Genomic DNA, 17,390 nt, shown 5'->3' on the forward strand with positions numbered 1-17,390 from the left:
TACCCTGTGATTTCTACATGTTCTTGCTTGGGGGCAGAGCCTGGACCAGGATGACCTAGGCTCTTCCTAGATGAGTAATTTATCAATTTTTCCCCTCTGACTTGAGGGTTTTGGGAATGTCTTAAAGTTGTCCAGATAAACAACAGCTGTTTAATAGTCTGTGACTTTTCTGCAAAGTGGAAGGTGATGACATTAAAACCTGCGTTTCCAAGGAAACCAGGCTTGTGCTAGTGGATAAGATGAAAACCTGAAACAGAATCAGGAGGAAATCCAGCATTTCCAGCATTAAGCACATGCAGTGAAATTCTAGGAAGGGTGGGACACAGGGGTGGGTACACCTGAAACGGGGCTCACCCAGAGGGAAAAGCCAGTGCCTTTGGCTCTGGGTTGGGTGAGGGATGTTTTGTGCTCTGATCAAATCAACAAAGCAAAACTATCTTTTTCTCTTTGGTCATAGCCACACGACGGAGCAAATTGTTTTCATATACATCTGTTCAGTGCTTTTTCTACTAGAAAGATTGTTGATGTTAATCTGCTTCATTGAATTTTACCTGGGAGTTGGGACTTATAAGATGGTTTAATTTTATAATTTTCAATCCTTTGAACAGATTTTTTTTCTTGTTGTAAAGTAGATACAATGAAACTTATTCTCTTATCATTTTCCTCTCTTTTCTATAAGTACTCCATAAATGAGTTCCACAAAATATAGTTTGAAATAACTATCAGGCCAGTCTAATTTCCAAAATACCCTTCAGTCATTAAAGCACAGAATTCTCAAGTCTTTAAGAAATCCCATAGTCTATCCCTAGTTAGTCTAGCCCTAGTGTGGGCTGCCAGCAGGTTGTAATTACATTTCTGTGCTGCCCATTTTTGGTCCATTTTCTGAATCGAATTGACACATACATGACCTTGGAGGAAGAACTGGATGGAATGAAAGGCTGTGAGAATAGGCACTGAACAGCTGCTTTATGGGTGGGGTTCCCAGTTTCTCTGCAGTTTTTCCCATTCTTTTCCATATATTGATGGCATGGAAGGGCAGCTTCATATAATTGTCTTGCTAGAGAAACAGTTGAGTTTGAATGCTGAGAGCCACAGCCAGTCGGAATGGCCCCTGGCATTTTGCCAATAGTATTGGTTGAGAAGCGAGCCATTAAGATGATGCTGGATTGATTCAATTGTATATTAGACCTTTACTGTCCGCCTTGGCCTGCTACTTTGGAGTTCTCTAGGGGATTCCTGGAGAGTTCGAATTGGTTGGGGAAGTGCCGGGAGGAGGGAGTTCCGGTTGGTGTGTGGTGTGTTCCTGGAGGAGCCACGTGGGTGGCGTTCGGGAGAGTTCCTGGGGAGTGTGCTGGTGGAGTTTGGAAATAGTTTGTTCCTGCTTGAGTGGCTCGTGATTTGTGCCCAGCCAGACTGTGGTATTTGAATAATCAAATGTGAACTTATGCCTTTGCCTCCCAAGTACCTAGAATTAAAGGCAGGCACTGTGCCCACTGACAACTTTTTTCACTATTAAAGTTAAATATAAGTTTCTGCTTAGGGTCTAAATGATAAAAATCACCTTAGGTTGGTTGTGGTGGTGCAGGCCTGTAATCCCGGCTACTCTTGAGCCTGAGGAAGGAGGATATCAAGTTTGAGGCCAGCCTTGGAAATTTAGTGAGATCCTATTGCAAAAGTAAAATGAATGGGCTGGGGGTGTAACTCAGTGGCGGAGTGCTTTGTGGTGAGACCTAACTCACTGAACCCTGGGTTGGGACTGAGGAATGACCTTAAGAGGTAGCAATTAGGTTATTGGTCAATGAGAGTGCATTTTAAAGCTTAATAATATTTAAAAATTTGAAGTAGGATAAATATAATTTTCCAGTTCACATTGTAGCATTTTTGGTTTAATGTGTTTGATGTCAGTATTTAATCCCTGATACTAAGTTTTGGTGACTTTCTGTTGGAGGGTTTCCTTAATTGTGTTCTAGTTTCTTTCCTATATGTTCCCCTCTATGATGTAATTTACATTTTGTAAGGAACTTAAAAGGTTGTTGAATGTTGAAGCCTTATTGGGCTTGATGAGGCCCTTTGCTTCAGAAGTAAACAGGGATCTCCAGAAGCGAGATTCTTGAGTTGAAAAAACCTTTCATGGGATCTCTGGTCTGTTATGTCTCAGTGATTTCCCATATTCTTTTGGCTTATCTGAGGACTCTTGGTGATAAAGATCATCTTTAAATATTCTTTTGGCAGAATTGCCTCTTAAAATTTTTTTTGAGTACTGGGGTGGGCACTTGACAACTGAGCCACATCTCCAACTACTTTTTTGTATCTTAGAGACAGGATCTCACTGAGTTGCTTAGTGCCTCGCTGTTGCTGAGGCTGGTTTGACACTCTCAATCCTCCTCTCTCAGCCTCCCAAGCAGCTGGGATTACAGGCATGCACCACTACGCCCGGCCAGACTTGCCTTTTTGAAAGAAAAAGTAAGATATTTAATGCATCATGCTGCCAAAATGTGGTGTTTATAGGCTGGCCAGTTAACCTAAACAGATTATAATGGAAAATTAATGGAAAATATTGTAAGTTAAATGGGACAGCAGCTTCAGTGAGTGAATTTTTTTGTTGATTCTCTTGTACTTGTGGTTCCTTTTGTGTATTCATTATTGAAAGATTGGGGGGTGGGTGGGTGTCTGCAATCTCCAGCTGTTACTGTTGAATTATCCATTTTCCCTTCAACTGTCAGTTTTTGCTTCACATATTGCAGGGATCTGTTAATATATTTATATGTTCATAATTGTTATATTGTTCTGACCCTTTTATTTTTTGTATAATGTCTTTTATAACAATGTATGTCTTTAAGTCTATGTTGTCTGACATTTTATAGTCACTCCTGCTCTTTTGGTTACTGTTTGCATAGAATAACTTTCCATCCTTTTATTTTACTGATATTTTTATTTTTGACTCTAAAATGTCTCTTGTGGAGAGCATATCATCAAATGTTATTTAATCCATTCTGCCAGTTTTGGCCTTTTAGTTTGAATTGTTTATTCACATTTAATGTTATTGATATTGTTGAATATTCTATTATTTTGGTACATTTAATGTTATTGATATTGCTGAATTTTTTTTTTTTTTTGGTACTGGGGATTGAACCCAGGGGTGCTTAACCACTAAGCCACATCCTTAGAGATGGGATCTTGCTAGTTGCTTAGGGATTTGCTAAGTTGCTGAAGCTGACTTTGAACTCTCCATCCTCCTGCCTCAGCCTCCTGAGCCTCTGGGATAACAGGCATGGGCCACCATACCCAGCTTCCATTTTATTTTTGTTTTCTCTAATTCTCATGGATACTTTATTTCTTGATTAATCCTTTACTGCCTTTTTATACTTAACAAATATATATATATATTTTTTTTTCCTAAAGAGAGAGTGAGAGAGGAGAGAGAGAGAGAGAGAGAGAGAGAGAGAGAGAGAGAGAGAGAGAGAGAATTTTGATATTTATTTTTTAGTTCTCGGCGGACACAACATCTTTGTTGGTATGTGGTACTGAGGATCGAACCCGGGTCGCACGCATGCCAGGCGAGCTCGCCACCGCTTGAGCCACATCCCCAGCCCACAAATATATATTTTTAAACCTTTATTTTACTTATTTAATTTTATGTGGTGCTAAGGCTAGAACCCAGCACCTTGCTAGATGAGCACTCTACCGCTGAGCCACAACCCCAGCCCCCTAAACAAATATTTTTAATGTAACATTTTAATTTTAATTCAGTTAATGATTTTCCCCCTCTTGAGTAATTTCTGTAAGCTTACCATATATATATATAATATATATATATATAAAATTATTGAAATCTGCTTCAGATTTATACTAACTTAGTTCCTGTGATATATAGAAATATCACACTATGTAGCTGTTACCCTGTTCCCTTTCACCATTTCTATTATACTTTCTACACCTATGTTACAAAACCATTGTTTTAATTACTATTTTATGATTTTTCTTTTTAAAGAAGGAGAGGAGCATATATTTATAGCTTTTGTTACGTTAGCCATTTGTTTTATCAGATTATATCCTATGTCTAGTTCTCCTCACTCCTATTTGAGCTGCCTTCTGGAGTCATTTCCTTAGTCTAATATGGTTTTGTACTGTTACTGGCAAAGAGATTTCTGTATGATGTTGGCCCAGCAATATAGTCGCACGCAGATTGTTTGACAATTGCTTTAAAATCTGTTAAGGGAGGAGAGGGAAAAATATGCATTTATATTGTCTTTGATGGTTGTTTATCACCTTTTCTGGCACTTTTTTTTTTCCTCCATTTGGATCCGAGTTGCTGTTTAGAATCAGTTGTTTTCAGCCTTGTGATTTTAGGTTAGTATATTTCGTAAAGTGGGTCTGTTACAACTAATCTTTTTAGTTTTTATCTGGGAATGCCTTTGTTTTGTCTTCATTTTGCAAGATAGCTTGATTTAGGATTCTTGGTTAACAGTTTTCTGTCAGCACTTTGAATATGTCACAGCATTGCCTTTTGGCCTCTATTGTTTCTGATAAGAAGTCAGCCATCAGTCTTTTTTGGGTTGCTTTGTAATGATCATTTTCTCCTAATACTTCTTTTTTCTTTTTCTCCTCCTAATAAATTTTCTTCTTGGTTTGCAGAATTTTTATTCTGTATCTATAGATCTCATTGTGTTTATACTACTTGGGAGTTTGTTGGTTATGTACATTAAGATTTTTCATCAACTTTGGGAAATTTTTTAGCCATTATGTTTCAAAATATTTTTATTCTTGTTGTGTGTTGAATTTTTTCCATGAAAACTGTGATACAGTGAATTCCTAATTCCCAGATTCTGTGAATGTAGTTTTATTTGGAAGTAGGTTCTTTACAGATAAAATCAAGATAAGATGAAGTCCTACTGGACTAAGATGAACGCTAGTCCATTATGACTGGTGTCCTCATAAGACGAGAACAAGGTGTGCACATGCACACAGAAGAGAAAATTCCATGTGAAAATAGTAGAGATTGGAGTGATGGGTCTGTAAACCAACAGAGGCCTGGGATTGCTGGCAGTCTGCAGAAGTTAGCAGAGAGTCATGGAGCAGGTTCCTTCTAGAAGGAACCAACTCTGCAAACACCTGGTTTTCAGACTTCAAGCCTTCAGAACATGAGAAAAAATTTGTTTTAAACTACCTAGTTTGTGATATTTTGTTAGAAAGCCCTAGGAAACGAATATAGATTTTGGTATTGGGAAGTGGGGTGCTGATGTAACCTATACCATAAAATGTGGAAGTGATTTTGGAATTGTATAAATGGGTAGTGGCTGGAAGAATTCTGAAATACATAAGAAGCCTAAATTGCCTTGAAGAGATTGTTGACAGAAATATGGACATCAAAGGTGATTCTGGGTAGGTCTCAGATAGAAATGAGGAACATAGCATTGGTCAATGGGGGAAAAAGCAAGCCTTTTTAAAAGAGACCTTGGCTGAGTTATGTTCTGCGGTACAGTGTTTGTGTGTAGAGGGTTGTTGACTCTCCTACCAATGAAATAGTTATTATGTCATTCACTATTATTGGAAAATTGATTATCTAGTCTTATCTTTCTTTTTGTTCTTTTTTTGACTATCTGTTGATTTTTTTTTTTTTTTTAAATGACATTACCGAAAATGACTTAGGAAGTGATAAGACTTTTTTTTTTTTTTTTTTTTTGGTACTTGGGATTAAACCTAGGGGCACTTTACCACTGAGCTACTTCCCCAATCCATTTTTTTTTTTTTTTTTTTTTTTAATTTGAGACAGGGTCTCACTAAGTTTTTAGGGCCTTGCCAAGTCTCTTAGGCTGGCCTTGAACTCTTGATCCCCTGACAACCTCCCAAGTTGCTGGGATTACAGGTGTACCCCACCACACCTGGCCAAAAGAAGTGGTAAGACAAATTTATACTCGACTAGCTATGCTGGTAAGTAGTTTGATAAAGAAGGTTATAATTATTGATTATGGTTACATTTTAAGATCTTTGTGAATTTAATGGGTTTGAATCTCATTGACTTAGATGACTGAATATAGGCTGTAGTTCTTTATGGTAATGTAGTGCTTTCTTCAGTAGAATTTTAGAGTAGCCTTTTGTTTGGTTTGTAGGCTCAGAGACTGATTACCTATATATGAGTATACACAGATGCCAGATTCTGTGTTCTTGTCCTGGCTTTCCTTCCTTGAGTTTTAGATTATTGTCATCTCTGCCTAGTCATCTATGGAATAATTTTTTCCACCTCTATTCTGTAGGGTAGTTGAAGTTTGAAGTCAAATTGACCCTTGCCTATTAGAAGAACTGCAAAACATTAAATTATCCTTTCTGGTTGAGAATCTCAATTTGTTCTAAATGGATTTTTTTTTTTCTGGTGCCATTGGACAAGATAATAGCTCAACAGTAATTTGATCATATAATAGATTTTCCCCCTGTTAACCTAATTGGCTTCCTGTTACTTTATGAACACTGCAACCAATGACCCGTGCCCAGGTATGAAATGTTAAAGTGAAAATTACCATACTCATTTCAAAATGATGTTAACATAAAAGCAATGCCTTTTATATTTAGTTTTCACATTACTTTCATCAGTATTTTCTCATTTTCTCTGTCCTTTCCCTCCATTTTGAGGCTTGGCATATTTTAATTTTGTTCTAGATCTTTGCATAATGAAATCTCTTGGAAATTCTATGGTATACCTTTCTCTAACTTATAACTATCTTCTAAATTCTGTTTTATTACTTATTAGTAATCTCTTTGATGGAGACCTAAAACTCTGTGTTTGCATTTGGGTGGGGGTAATGAGATCCTTGTTTAGGGATTCTTCTAATTTGGGGATTAGTGAGTCATTCATCTGCATGAGGTCCAGGCTATTATAAACACTTAGTAAGTATTAAATGATGGTAATGGCAGGGCCATTAATCCTATCTAGGTCTCCTGCCTTCCATTTTAGTGCTTGTTTCACTGCAGCAATGGTTCCTAGGGTGTTTCAGATCATAATTTGCTTTTAGATCAAGATAATTATTTTGCCCAGGTGTCCATTTTTGCCATGTGTCATAGCTCTGTTTAGAGGTTTTGGACTAACCGGAGAAGCCTCCCTGAGCTTTATTTACCCAGTAGGACGACAAAAGAATATTGGATTTTCCCAGATTAAGCCCTATCAGTATTTTCAGCTCTAGTTCTATCCCCTAAATTCTCATCAGTTATAAAGCTGTTTTTTTTTTTTTCCGCCTAACGTTCCTGGTACTTGAAATTTATACATCAGATGCCATTTAATCATATATTTTTATTCCACGAGCATCTTCTGGTTCTCAGAATTTTCAGAAATGGCAGGAAACCTTTAGGTTTTATACTATCTTTGCAGTCCCTAGATGATGATATAGATTGCCATTTTCTTGTTTGGACAGGAGGCTGATAATACTTAAGGGCTGAAAGTGTTCTTGAAAGGCCAATTAATCCATAGTTTCATGAAAGCTTATGAAATTTGAATCAGGGGGGGACTATTGACTAGTGTTAAATTTGTTGGGTGAATGCTTAATGGGTAACTAGACATTTAAAGGACCAAAATGACACCATACAGAATTTCATAGATGCAAGAAAGAAGATAGATCTGTGCAGTGTATGGGTCAGACTTTATTACCCAAACCCTTTGGGCAATCCGTGTTACTTAGGTTGGTGTAGCTATTATCTGTCATCTGATGTAATGTGGCAGAAGGTTTTTAGGCTAAAACACATCATAGATGATGATCTATGATGTGTTTTAGCCTAAAATTATTTAACTAGACTCTATTGAGCTTTAGATTTTTAAAGATTAGTTTATAGGTAATAATGGAGATTTTAAAAAGTCTTGTCAATAACACCATAAAGTAGTAGTTGAACAGGAGATTTTTTTCCACACTGTATCTGGCCTGTCAGTGAATCAATGTCATAGAAATGGGGATTGTGCTAGATTCAAAGAACCTTGGGGATGAGCAATCAGATATAATGCATAATTGTGAATTGAGTTACTTGGCTGGAAAAACAAGCTGTAAAGAATTTTGGGGGGTTTGAAAATAGTCTGAATGTTATATGAAATGAAATTTATTGACATGGAGAGGTGGAGAATATAGATTTCTAATAAAATCTGGTGACCAAAAAGTTTATGTAAATATAAGAGAAAAAGATCTGGAAATATGTACCCTAAGGTTTTTGGTGCTTTGGGTGTTGGGAATGCAAGGCTTTTTAGTTTTGCTTCTCTTCCCCTCATAATTAAATGAACATGACTTATTTCTGTGTTTAAAAACAACATGAAACCTCAAGCTAACCTAATAGCTAACCTGTTCTGTATAGATGGGTTGCTTTAATATTTCTCGAGTTTTTTTTTTGTTTTTTTGAGAATTTTTAATATTTATTTTTCTTTTAGTTCTCGGCGGACACAACATCTTTGTTGGTATGTGGTGCTGAGGATTGAACCCGGGCCGCACACATGCCAGGCGAGCGCGCTACCGCTTGAGCCACATCCCCAGCCCCTCGAGTTTTTTTTTAACTTAATAAGAATTTTACAATCTTTGGGAAACTTATCTGAATTGTGCCTTTAGGTTTCATGTGCACTTCTTTTTAAAAAATTGTGTTATGGAAAATTTCAAACACACAAAAGTACGTATAACAATAGTATAATGAATTTCTATGTGTCCATTATCCTCGTTTGGCAATGATCAATCATGTGGAGTTTTTCATTTCTACTTGCTATTCTTCCTACCCACAATTTTGAAGCAAATTCCAAGTCCATATCTTTTCATCCATAGTTTAACACCAAACAAATAATAAAATTACTAGTATATACTTAATGTAATTGATTATCAAGTCATTGTTCACATTGCCCCAGTTGTCTCTGGTTAGATTGCTTGAGTCGGACTACAGATGAGTTCCTGATGTCACAACTGCTTGTGTCCATTGCACCCTAATCCTTTTGTTTGCAGTGCTGGGATGGAACCCAGAGCTTGTGTATGCCGATAAACCTCTACCACTGAGCTCTACATCTCCAGCCCATGAAACTCTTTTAATCTATAGATTTCCATCCTCTCCCCCACTGTTTTTTCCCTTGCAATTTATTTGTCAATGAAACTGGGCCCTTTCTATTCCAGGATTTCTCATAATCTGCATTTTTAAAAAAAAAAAAAATGTTCTCTTAACTAGATACTCAAGACTGGAAACTTCTCTAGAATTTATCTGAGCAGGGTTTCCATTTAAAGTTTATAAAACAGGGGCTGGGGATGTGGCTCAAGCGGTAGCGCGCCTGCCTGGCATGCGTGCGGCCCGGGTTCGATCCTCAGCACCACATACCAACAAAGATGTTGTGTCCGCCGAGAACTAAAAAAAAATAAATATTAAAAATTCTCTCTCTCTCTCTCTCTCTCTCTCTCTCTCTCTCTCTCTCTCCTCTCTCACTCTCTAAAAAAAAAAATAAAGTTTATAAAACATATTTATGACATGTTTGTAACATTTGTAAATTGAAAGAATTAATTTCTATCCTAAAGTCCTTTGAATTGAAGACTCTTACAGCCTTGATTATTTCAACTAGATGAAACAGCTGTTGAGATATGACATAGGGATAGGTTTTAGAGGGACCAGTTACACAAATGTTCACGCAATAACTTGCCATATTTCCTTTTCAATACTTACTAAAAAGTTTACCCTGAATATAATGGGGTTTGTTGAAAATGTTATTTAATATCCTCTGACAATTTGGTTTATACATTTACTCTTTATTGTGATACCTGTGTGTTTTTTAAAAAATTATTTTTTTAAAATACTACTGAGGTCAAGCTTTCCCCTGTTTATTGATTTGTCTCTAATGATTGCAGGTTGAAGATGACAGTGATACAGAAACCTCTAGAGAAGAAAACTACGAACAGGGAAATTATTCTAGAAGAAAGATCATCTCTAACTGGGATCGATATCAAGATACTGAAAAAGAAATCAATAATGAAAGTGGAGAATCACAGAGGGGGACAGATTTTAGTGTCCTCTTGAGCTCTGCAGGTATGAATTACACTTGACTAGTCCTATAGTAGTTGCATAGGCATTTTTTTGTTGTTGCTTTTTAAATTGCACTTTTATAACTAGTAGTTCATCCTTCTTTCTTTGGATTTTAAATTCAAGTAAAGGAGTGTTTCTAATAGTTTGCAAGGGGGAAAATGATGTGTAAGTGGAAGTCAGGGTTTACATGTACTGATGTAGAATGACTAAAATCTCTGAGGTGGATGAAATACTTTATGTAAGTGGAAAATGCTGACCCTTTCTGTGGCTAAATTTGGTGTCTCAGGAAAAATAAGTTTTCTCTTTGATTTTAGAAAAATCAGTACTTACAGTTTCTAGGATATGTTTTTTTTCTCTTTTGTAGCCTGAAGTATGCATATTAAGTGGATATGTATATAGTAGAGCCCCTGAACACCAGAACCTTCTTTTTTGTGTTGGATCATCTTCTCTATCAATAATATCAATCCATCCCTTCCATGATTAGCTGTTATCAAAGATTGGCTCTTATCTGTGAGACTGAAGAATAGTAATAGGAAATAGTGGAGGAGGGTTGGGAGTTGCTACTCCCTACTAGGATATGACGAGACAATTTCAAGGATAAATTGAGGAGAGATTAGTGGTTGTCCCAAGCTGAGGGTAAAGGTGAATTGGCTATAAAAGGGTAATATGAGGGACCCTTGTGATGGAGTGTGGTTTAGTATCTTGATTGGGTTGGCAGATACACAAACCTATAAAAGTGATAAAATTGTGTAGAACTTGCACACAAATATACACAAATGAGTATGAATAATACTGGGGCAATCTGAATAAGATTGGCAAATCATATCAATGTTCTTGTGTGTCTATCCTGGTTGTGATATTATACTGTAGTTTTGCAAAATGTTAGCATAGGTAGAATTGGGTAAAGTGTACAAGATATCTCTGAATTATTTTGTTCCAACAACATGTGAATAACTACAATAGAAATCCATTTCCAGGTTAAAATATTTAAAGGTTGCAAATGTGGGGAGAGAAATGAAATGGAAATATTTCAGTTTGTTTTGAATTCTTTCTTCCCCACAACTCTGTGCTGCGGTTGAGTTCTTCCTTTTTTTCGTATGTTGTTTTTGAATATCATTGCCAGACCAAGAATAGTAATTTGATGCATCCTTTACCAAGATTAAAGGAATGAACTTCCGAGTAGGAAAAGAATTGGTAGAATATTAATTGTGAGTCAAAACTGTAAGATTGAGTCTGGTGTCATTGATAGGTGATGCACAAAGGAATAGATTTTCAGATGGCATTCAACTCATTGACTGTTCAAGTACTGGTAACCCTAAGGAATTTCACCAAATGAGTACTTTGCTCTTATTACCTGAATTTTGGTCAATTATGGGTTTATAAGCTCCTTTATTCAAGGTGGGAGAAACGGAATAGACATAAAATGTGGCTGATTAGTTTCAGTTTTTATAAACCATTTGGCCAAAAGATCCAGGAGGAGAAAATTAAAGTAATGCAATGAAATCATGCACTACATGTGGATTTAATGCAATCAATTGTATAGTCAGTAGTTGGAGAATATCTGGCAACAAGAGATACTTTGTAAATGTTTGAATGCAGTTAAACATTCTTGTGTAACCCAGTAGGCATGCCCTTTAGTTAATGATTTTGGTTGGTTATTTTAGCATTTTATTGATGTAAGTTAAAATTTGGCACATGGTTTAAGTTTATTTTTCTTGTCTCTTGATTTCTTCTCAAATGGCTTGTTTATTTGTGGTTATTTTCTTGGGAGATTGAAATTGTCATATTTTTAAAAAAAATTTATATTTTGTAGTTGTAGTTGGATACAGTAACTTTATTTTATTAAATGTGGTACTGAGCATCAAACCCAGGGCCTTGCAGGTGTGAGGTGAGTACTCTAACCGCTGAGCGATAACCCTAGCCCCAAAATTGTCATATTTTTTGCTATGCACTTAATATTTCTTCTCTCTGCTGCTGATTTATTGATTTCTTCTCACCATAGCATAATCCTAATAACTGCCATGCTCTTTGTATGTGTTTCAGTACAACTATATTGATTCTCTTTTGAGAGGTAGAGTTCATTCTCTGATCATAAAATATTAAGTATCCTCTAGATAGGCTAACCACATTCCTTAGAATGATTCTGATTTTTAGTATACTATATTACTTGTGTAAATAAAGATACAACTCATAAAAATACTGCTGGTTTCTTAGGTGCACATATCATAAACTTTTAAAGATATTATCAAACTCTTCTCCAAAATAGAGATGAACTAGAATTCCTAGTGGTCCCCATCCCTGCCAACATGTAGAACCGTAAACTTTTAAATTGCAACCAAATAATTGCATGATACCTAATTGTGGCCTATTTAACAAATATTTAAGTGCCCACTGTTTCATGGTATTGTCTCTGAGGCTAGGGATATAGCAGTGAACAGAACAGACAAAATCACCTATCTTGTGGATGGAGACACGCAATAAGGAAAAGGGAAGTATCTACAATGTTCAATAGTAATTGCTTAGGATAGAAATACAGTGGGGAGGGGCTCTTATCATTCTATAAGGAGTGGCTAGGGAAGGTCTTACTAAGAAGATGATAGTTGAATAAAGACTTGAGGAAGTTGAGGGAAGAAGCATTAAGGATATTTGCTGAAGGAGAGTTCCAAACAAATACAGCAAAGTTCCAAGACATTGAGATGGGGGTATAGGAATAGCAAAGAAGGCCAGCATACAGAAACAAAGTGAGCAAGGAGGCAAAGGGATCAGAAGGACATCATGTGGGCAGATCATGTGGAGACTTGTAGATGGTGGCTTTGACAACAAGTGAGATGAGAAACATTGGAGGTTTGGAGAGAGGGATATAGCCAGCTCGTATTTTAACAGGATTACTCTGTCATAGTGGAATGAACTAAAGATAGGCAAGGGGTTGAGGAGCAGGTGGAGCAGGTAGACCAGTTAGGTTATTGCAATAATGTAGGCAAGCAATGGTAGCAGGTAGGGCCAGGATGGTAACAGTGAAATATAGTTGAAATATGGTGAAATATGGTCGAGTTCTGTATCTGTGTTGAGGGATGAGCAGAAAGGACTTGTGGAAGTGGGATATGAAGGGAAAAAAAACAAAAAAAACACTTGTAAGGATAATGCCAGGTTTTTGGTCCAAACAGCCAGAAGAAGGGAGTTACCATTAACTGAGATGGGTAAACTATAGGAGGTGTTTGGTGTTGCATATGTTAAAATCGAGATGCCAGTTGGATGTATGTCAAAATTTCCGTAAGAAATAAGTGGCATGCTTACTATAATTAGATGGTTCCTCAGGTAAAATTCCTCCTATACAGTGTCAGGAGGGCAGGTAGCAGCAGAGATGTTACCGGAACTTTGAAGGAGAGATTCATATCGGGTTTACCTTGAGAAGATTAATATCATCTTTGGTCAGGAGACACAACCAGCCAAGACCACCCCCCTGAGGTTAGGGTCAGAGTGGCACCCTATTTTTTTTTTTTTTGCCAATCTCCTTCTAAGGCTTCCATAAGCCTAACCTACGAGAAGCCAGAAAACAGTTGTTGCTGTGATTGATATATTTTATATAATATATATCTACCTCCTGGGGCAGGATGGAGAAAGGCAGAAGGTAAATTTGGAGTGGCAAAGTAGAAGAGACCCAGTGCAACATCCAGTAGAAGACATGAAACAGGCTGTTCGGTGAAGGTATCTGGAGCTCGGGATTGAGGTTTGGGGGGCTAGCCTGTGGATGATGTTGGACATTATGAAAACATATATGACGACTTAGAGAATTACTGTAAGTAAGAGTATCCCTTATCCAGAATGCTTGGGACCAGACTGTTTCAGATTTTGGAATGATTGCATATACATAATGAGAGATCTTGGGTATGAAACTCAAGTCTAAACATGAAATTGATTTGTTTCATATACATCTTACATAGCTTAAAGATAACTTTATACAAAATTTATAGTGCACCTGGCATTTTGGCTGAGACCTGTTACATGAGGTCAGGTGTGGAATGTTTTACTGAGGCATAGTTGGTATTCCAGAAGTTTTGATTTTTGGATTAAGAATGTTCAACCTGTATCTAAAAAAGTGGGTGAGGCCTGGGCACCTCTGTGTGTTGAGCTTAAAGAAATGAGGAAAAAAACAAAACAAAACCAAAACCAAGGGAGACTGAACGTGAATAATAGAAGGAGAAATCAGAGTGTAGCATCCTCAGGTGTTTTGGAGAAGAAAAGTATTTGTTTCAAATGCAGCTGACAAAACCAAGAATTGACCATTGAATTTGCCATTGGTTGCTGCTGATCTTTACAAGTGCAGTTTTGTTGGAGTGGTGGGATGTGTTTTTATTTTTGAATTTAAAAAGGCTATAGGAAGAGAGTCATGTGAGACAGCAAATCAAGAAGTTCTTAATTTTAAGGAGTTTTGTTGTAAAGGAAGGGGGAATAAGGGATCCATGGGAAAAGCAAGTTGAGACCTTTTTTAAAAAGTAGGAGAAATAATTACATATTATTGACCAGATAAAAATGAATAGGAATAATGTGGGGAGGGTGAGAATTGCTGGATCTGGTCTTCACTGGACAGGAGGTGACAGGATCTGGAGTCCAGGTGGACATATTGCACACTGCTAGCATCAGCTGTAATGGGAAGGGCAGAGCATGTGAACATGCCTGCTGGCGGGTGGGTAGAGGTGATGGCGGCTTGAGGATGTTCTCTCCTAATTGCTTTCATTTTCTTTGTGAAATAAAAAGTGGTGGGGGCGGGGAGGAAATATTAGAAGTGTGAGAGAATAGAAGGTAAGAAAGCAGGGAGTGAATGAAACAGGAAAATACGATTTGGTGTCTGGATGGTAATAGGTGCCCACTGAGGCTGGTATTGATGAATTTAAAGTAGGACAGGTGTATTTCTCCCCCATTCACATTCTGTGTGTGGTGCAGGCAGAGGGATGAGAGAAGGATTTAATCATGATGGTAGTTTAACCAAGCAAATGCAGGGACATGAGAGGGGGGGAAAAGGGTGATTAGAATGAGTGACATTAGTGAAGGCATGAGAACAGGTGAGGGCAGTAAAGGCAGATGAATGGACTATGGATTCTTCTGGGCAGGATGGTTGCCTTCCAGGGAGTATGAGTTGCAAAGGTGGGAAGTGGTGGTTGTAGACCAGAGTGCTTGTTTTGGGTTTGTTGGTTAATGGTTGTAGATGACAGCAGTGATAGTCTAGCATGGGTGTACCTGGCTTTGAGATGGTGTGGGGGACCTGGTCATTGCAGATTTTTTTTTCTTTCTTTTTTTTTTTAAAGAGAGTGAGAGAGAGAGAGATTTTTTTAATATTTATTTTTTAGTTATCGGCGGACACAACATCTTTGTATGTGGTGCTGAGGATCGAACCCGGGCCCACACGCATGCCAGGCAAGCGCGCTACCACTTGAGCCACAATCCCAGCCCCGTCATTGCAGATTTTAATTTGCAATTCCTTAAGTGCTGCTACGATTGAACATATTTGTATTTGCTATTCTTGCTTTCTTCTCTGTGAACCATCTGCTCTCATTTTTGGATCATTTGTCTAATTTTTTGACTCATAAATTTAAAAAATGTTCTTGATACTTACCTTTTAATGTTTGTGTTTACAGATATCTTCTTCCACATATTTTATGTGGGCTTTTTTGGGATAGTTTTAAATTTTCATGTAATTTATCAATTTTCTCGTTGTTTATGTTGTTTTATGCCTTGAGAAATTCATCGTTTCTCCAAGATCACAAAGTTGTTGTGTTTTCTCCTTAAAGTTCAACTTTTGCTTTAGTTTTTTGAAGTGTTAAAATTTATCAGTTACTACATTCTTTTATAACCAGTTTATATTGGTAGAATGAAGTATCATAATTTCTATGTATTTTAACCTTCTAAAGAGGAGTATGTAACCTTTTGGATTCCCTTTTCTGTTTTTTTAGTTCTTAGTACATAATTTATCTACTGAGTTCCAAAGTAGCTGAAATTAGAAGCAGTGTATCACCCTTGAAAATGTTGGGTTTTAATAGGGAACATTTGAGTTTAGCTCTGATCTTTCTTTTTTAAAAAATATTTATTATTATTTTTAGTTGTAGTTGGATACAATACCTTTATTTTAATTATTTTATATGTGGTGCTGAGGATCAAACCCAGGACCTTGCACGGGCGAGGCAAGTGCTCTACCGCTGAGTCACCACCCCAGCCCACTCTGATCTTTCTTTTGACAGTATGGTTTATAAGGAGCCCAGGCCTCTAAGAGAAGCAAATCTGGATTTGAATTCTAATCTGGCATGCTTTGATCTAACCTTAAACAATACCATCCCTGCAGAAAGCAAGAACAGGAGGAAGTGACAGTGATCGATTTGGTTATGCCAGCATCTTCCCTCAAATTACCGTTGGTTTTAGTTTGGCTTAACATGTAAACATAACACCTGGATTGAGTGTTGATCTGAATTTTTTTTTTTTTTTTAATATTTATTTTTTAGTTCTCGGCGGACACAACATCTTTGTTTGTATGTGGTGCTGAGGATCGAACCCGGGCCGCACGCATGCCATGCCAGCACGCTACCGCTTGAGCCACATCCCCAGCCCTGAAATTTTTTTTTTTTAATATTTATTTTTTAGTTCTCGGCGGACACAACATCTTTGTTGGTATGTGGTGCTGAGGATCGAACCCGGGCCATACGCATGCCAGGCAAGCGCGCTACCGCTTGAGCCACCTCCCCAGCGATCTGAAATTTTGTTTATAGAAATTTAATTATCTATATTCAGTAAAGCCAAAGCTTAATTTTTTTTTATTCTTGAGTTCTTGGTATCCAACAGAATGCCTATATCTTCATTTTTCTGAAAAATGAAAATCCTTGATATACTACCATTGACTGCAATCTCCATGGAGTATCAGTGTTGCTGTGAATCCACGTGTTTTAAAAAGTTGGTCTTAGGTTAGGTCTTAATGTTTATTCCTCCCCCACTATGGTTGTTTCCATCTGGGGAATTGTTCCATCTCTTTTCTCCCTCATCTCAATGTCTGCCATGTGCCCTGAAGGAAGACCATTGCCATCACTGTGATGTGTAATCCAGACTTGGTTCCATAAAGACGAGGGCTCTGTTTTAGACTATTCTTATTTTTTATTTCAAGACGGGTCTCACTAGGTTGCCAGGGCTGGCTTTGAATTTGCAATCCTCCCACATTAGCCTCCCAGGTAGCTAGGATTATAGTCATGTACCACCATGCTCAGCTCTGGACTATATTTGATTTATTTTTTGCCAGAATTAGCTGGATTGTGTATGCCCCGTTGTCCAATTCTCAAATGCCATTTCTAATACAGACCTTTTGTCAGCTAGCCACACCTAGCTGAACGTGTGGCTTC

General features: G+C 37.4%; 1 protein-coding gene across 1 annotated transcript in view; it reads left to right on the plus strand.

Annotated features, from left to right (window-relative positions):
• Positions 1-17,390, plus strand: part of Aven (apoptosis and caspase activation inhibitor) — a 159,472-nt gene that overhangs the window by 23,425 nt on the left and 118,657 nt on the right. The window contains exon 2 of the mRNA XM_026391639.2: positions 9,840-10,017. Coding sequence (XP_026247424.1) covers positions 9,840-10,017 — 178 coding nt within the window. The remainder of the gene's footprint in view (positions 1-9,839; positions 10,018-17,390) is intronic.

The sequence above is a fragment of the Urocitellus parryii genome, chromosome 6, assembly GCF_045843805.1.
Source record: "Urocitellus parryii isolate mUroPar1 chromosome 6, mUroPar1.hap1, whole genome shotgun sequence".
Lineage (NCBI taxonomy): Eukaryota > Metazoa > Chordata > Mammalia > Rodentia > Sciuridae > Urocitellus > Urocitellus parryii.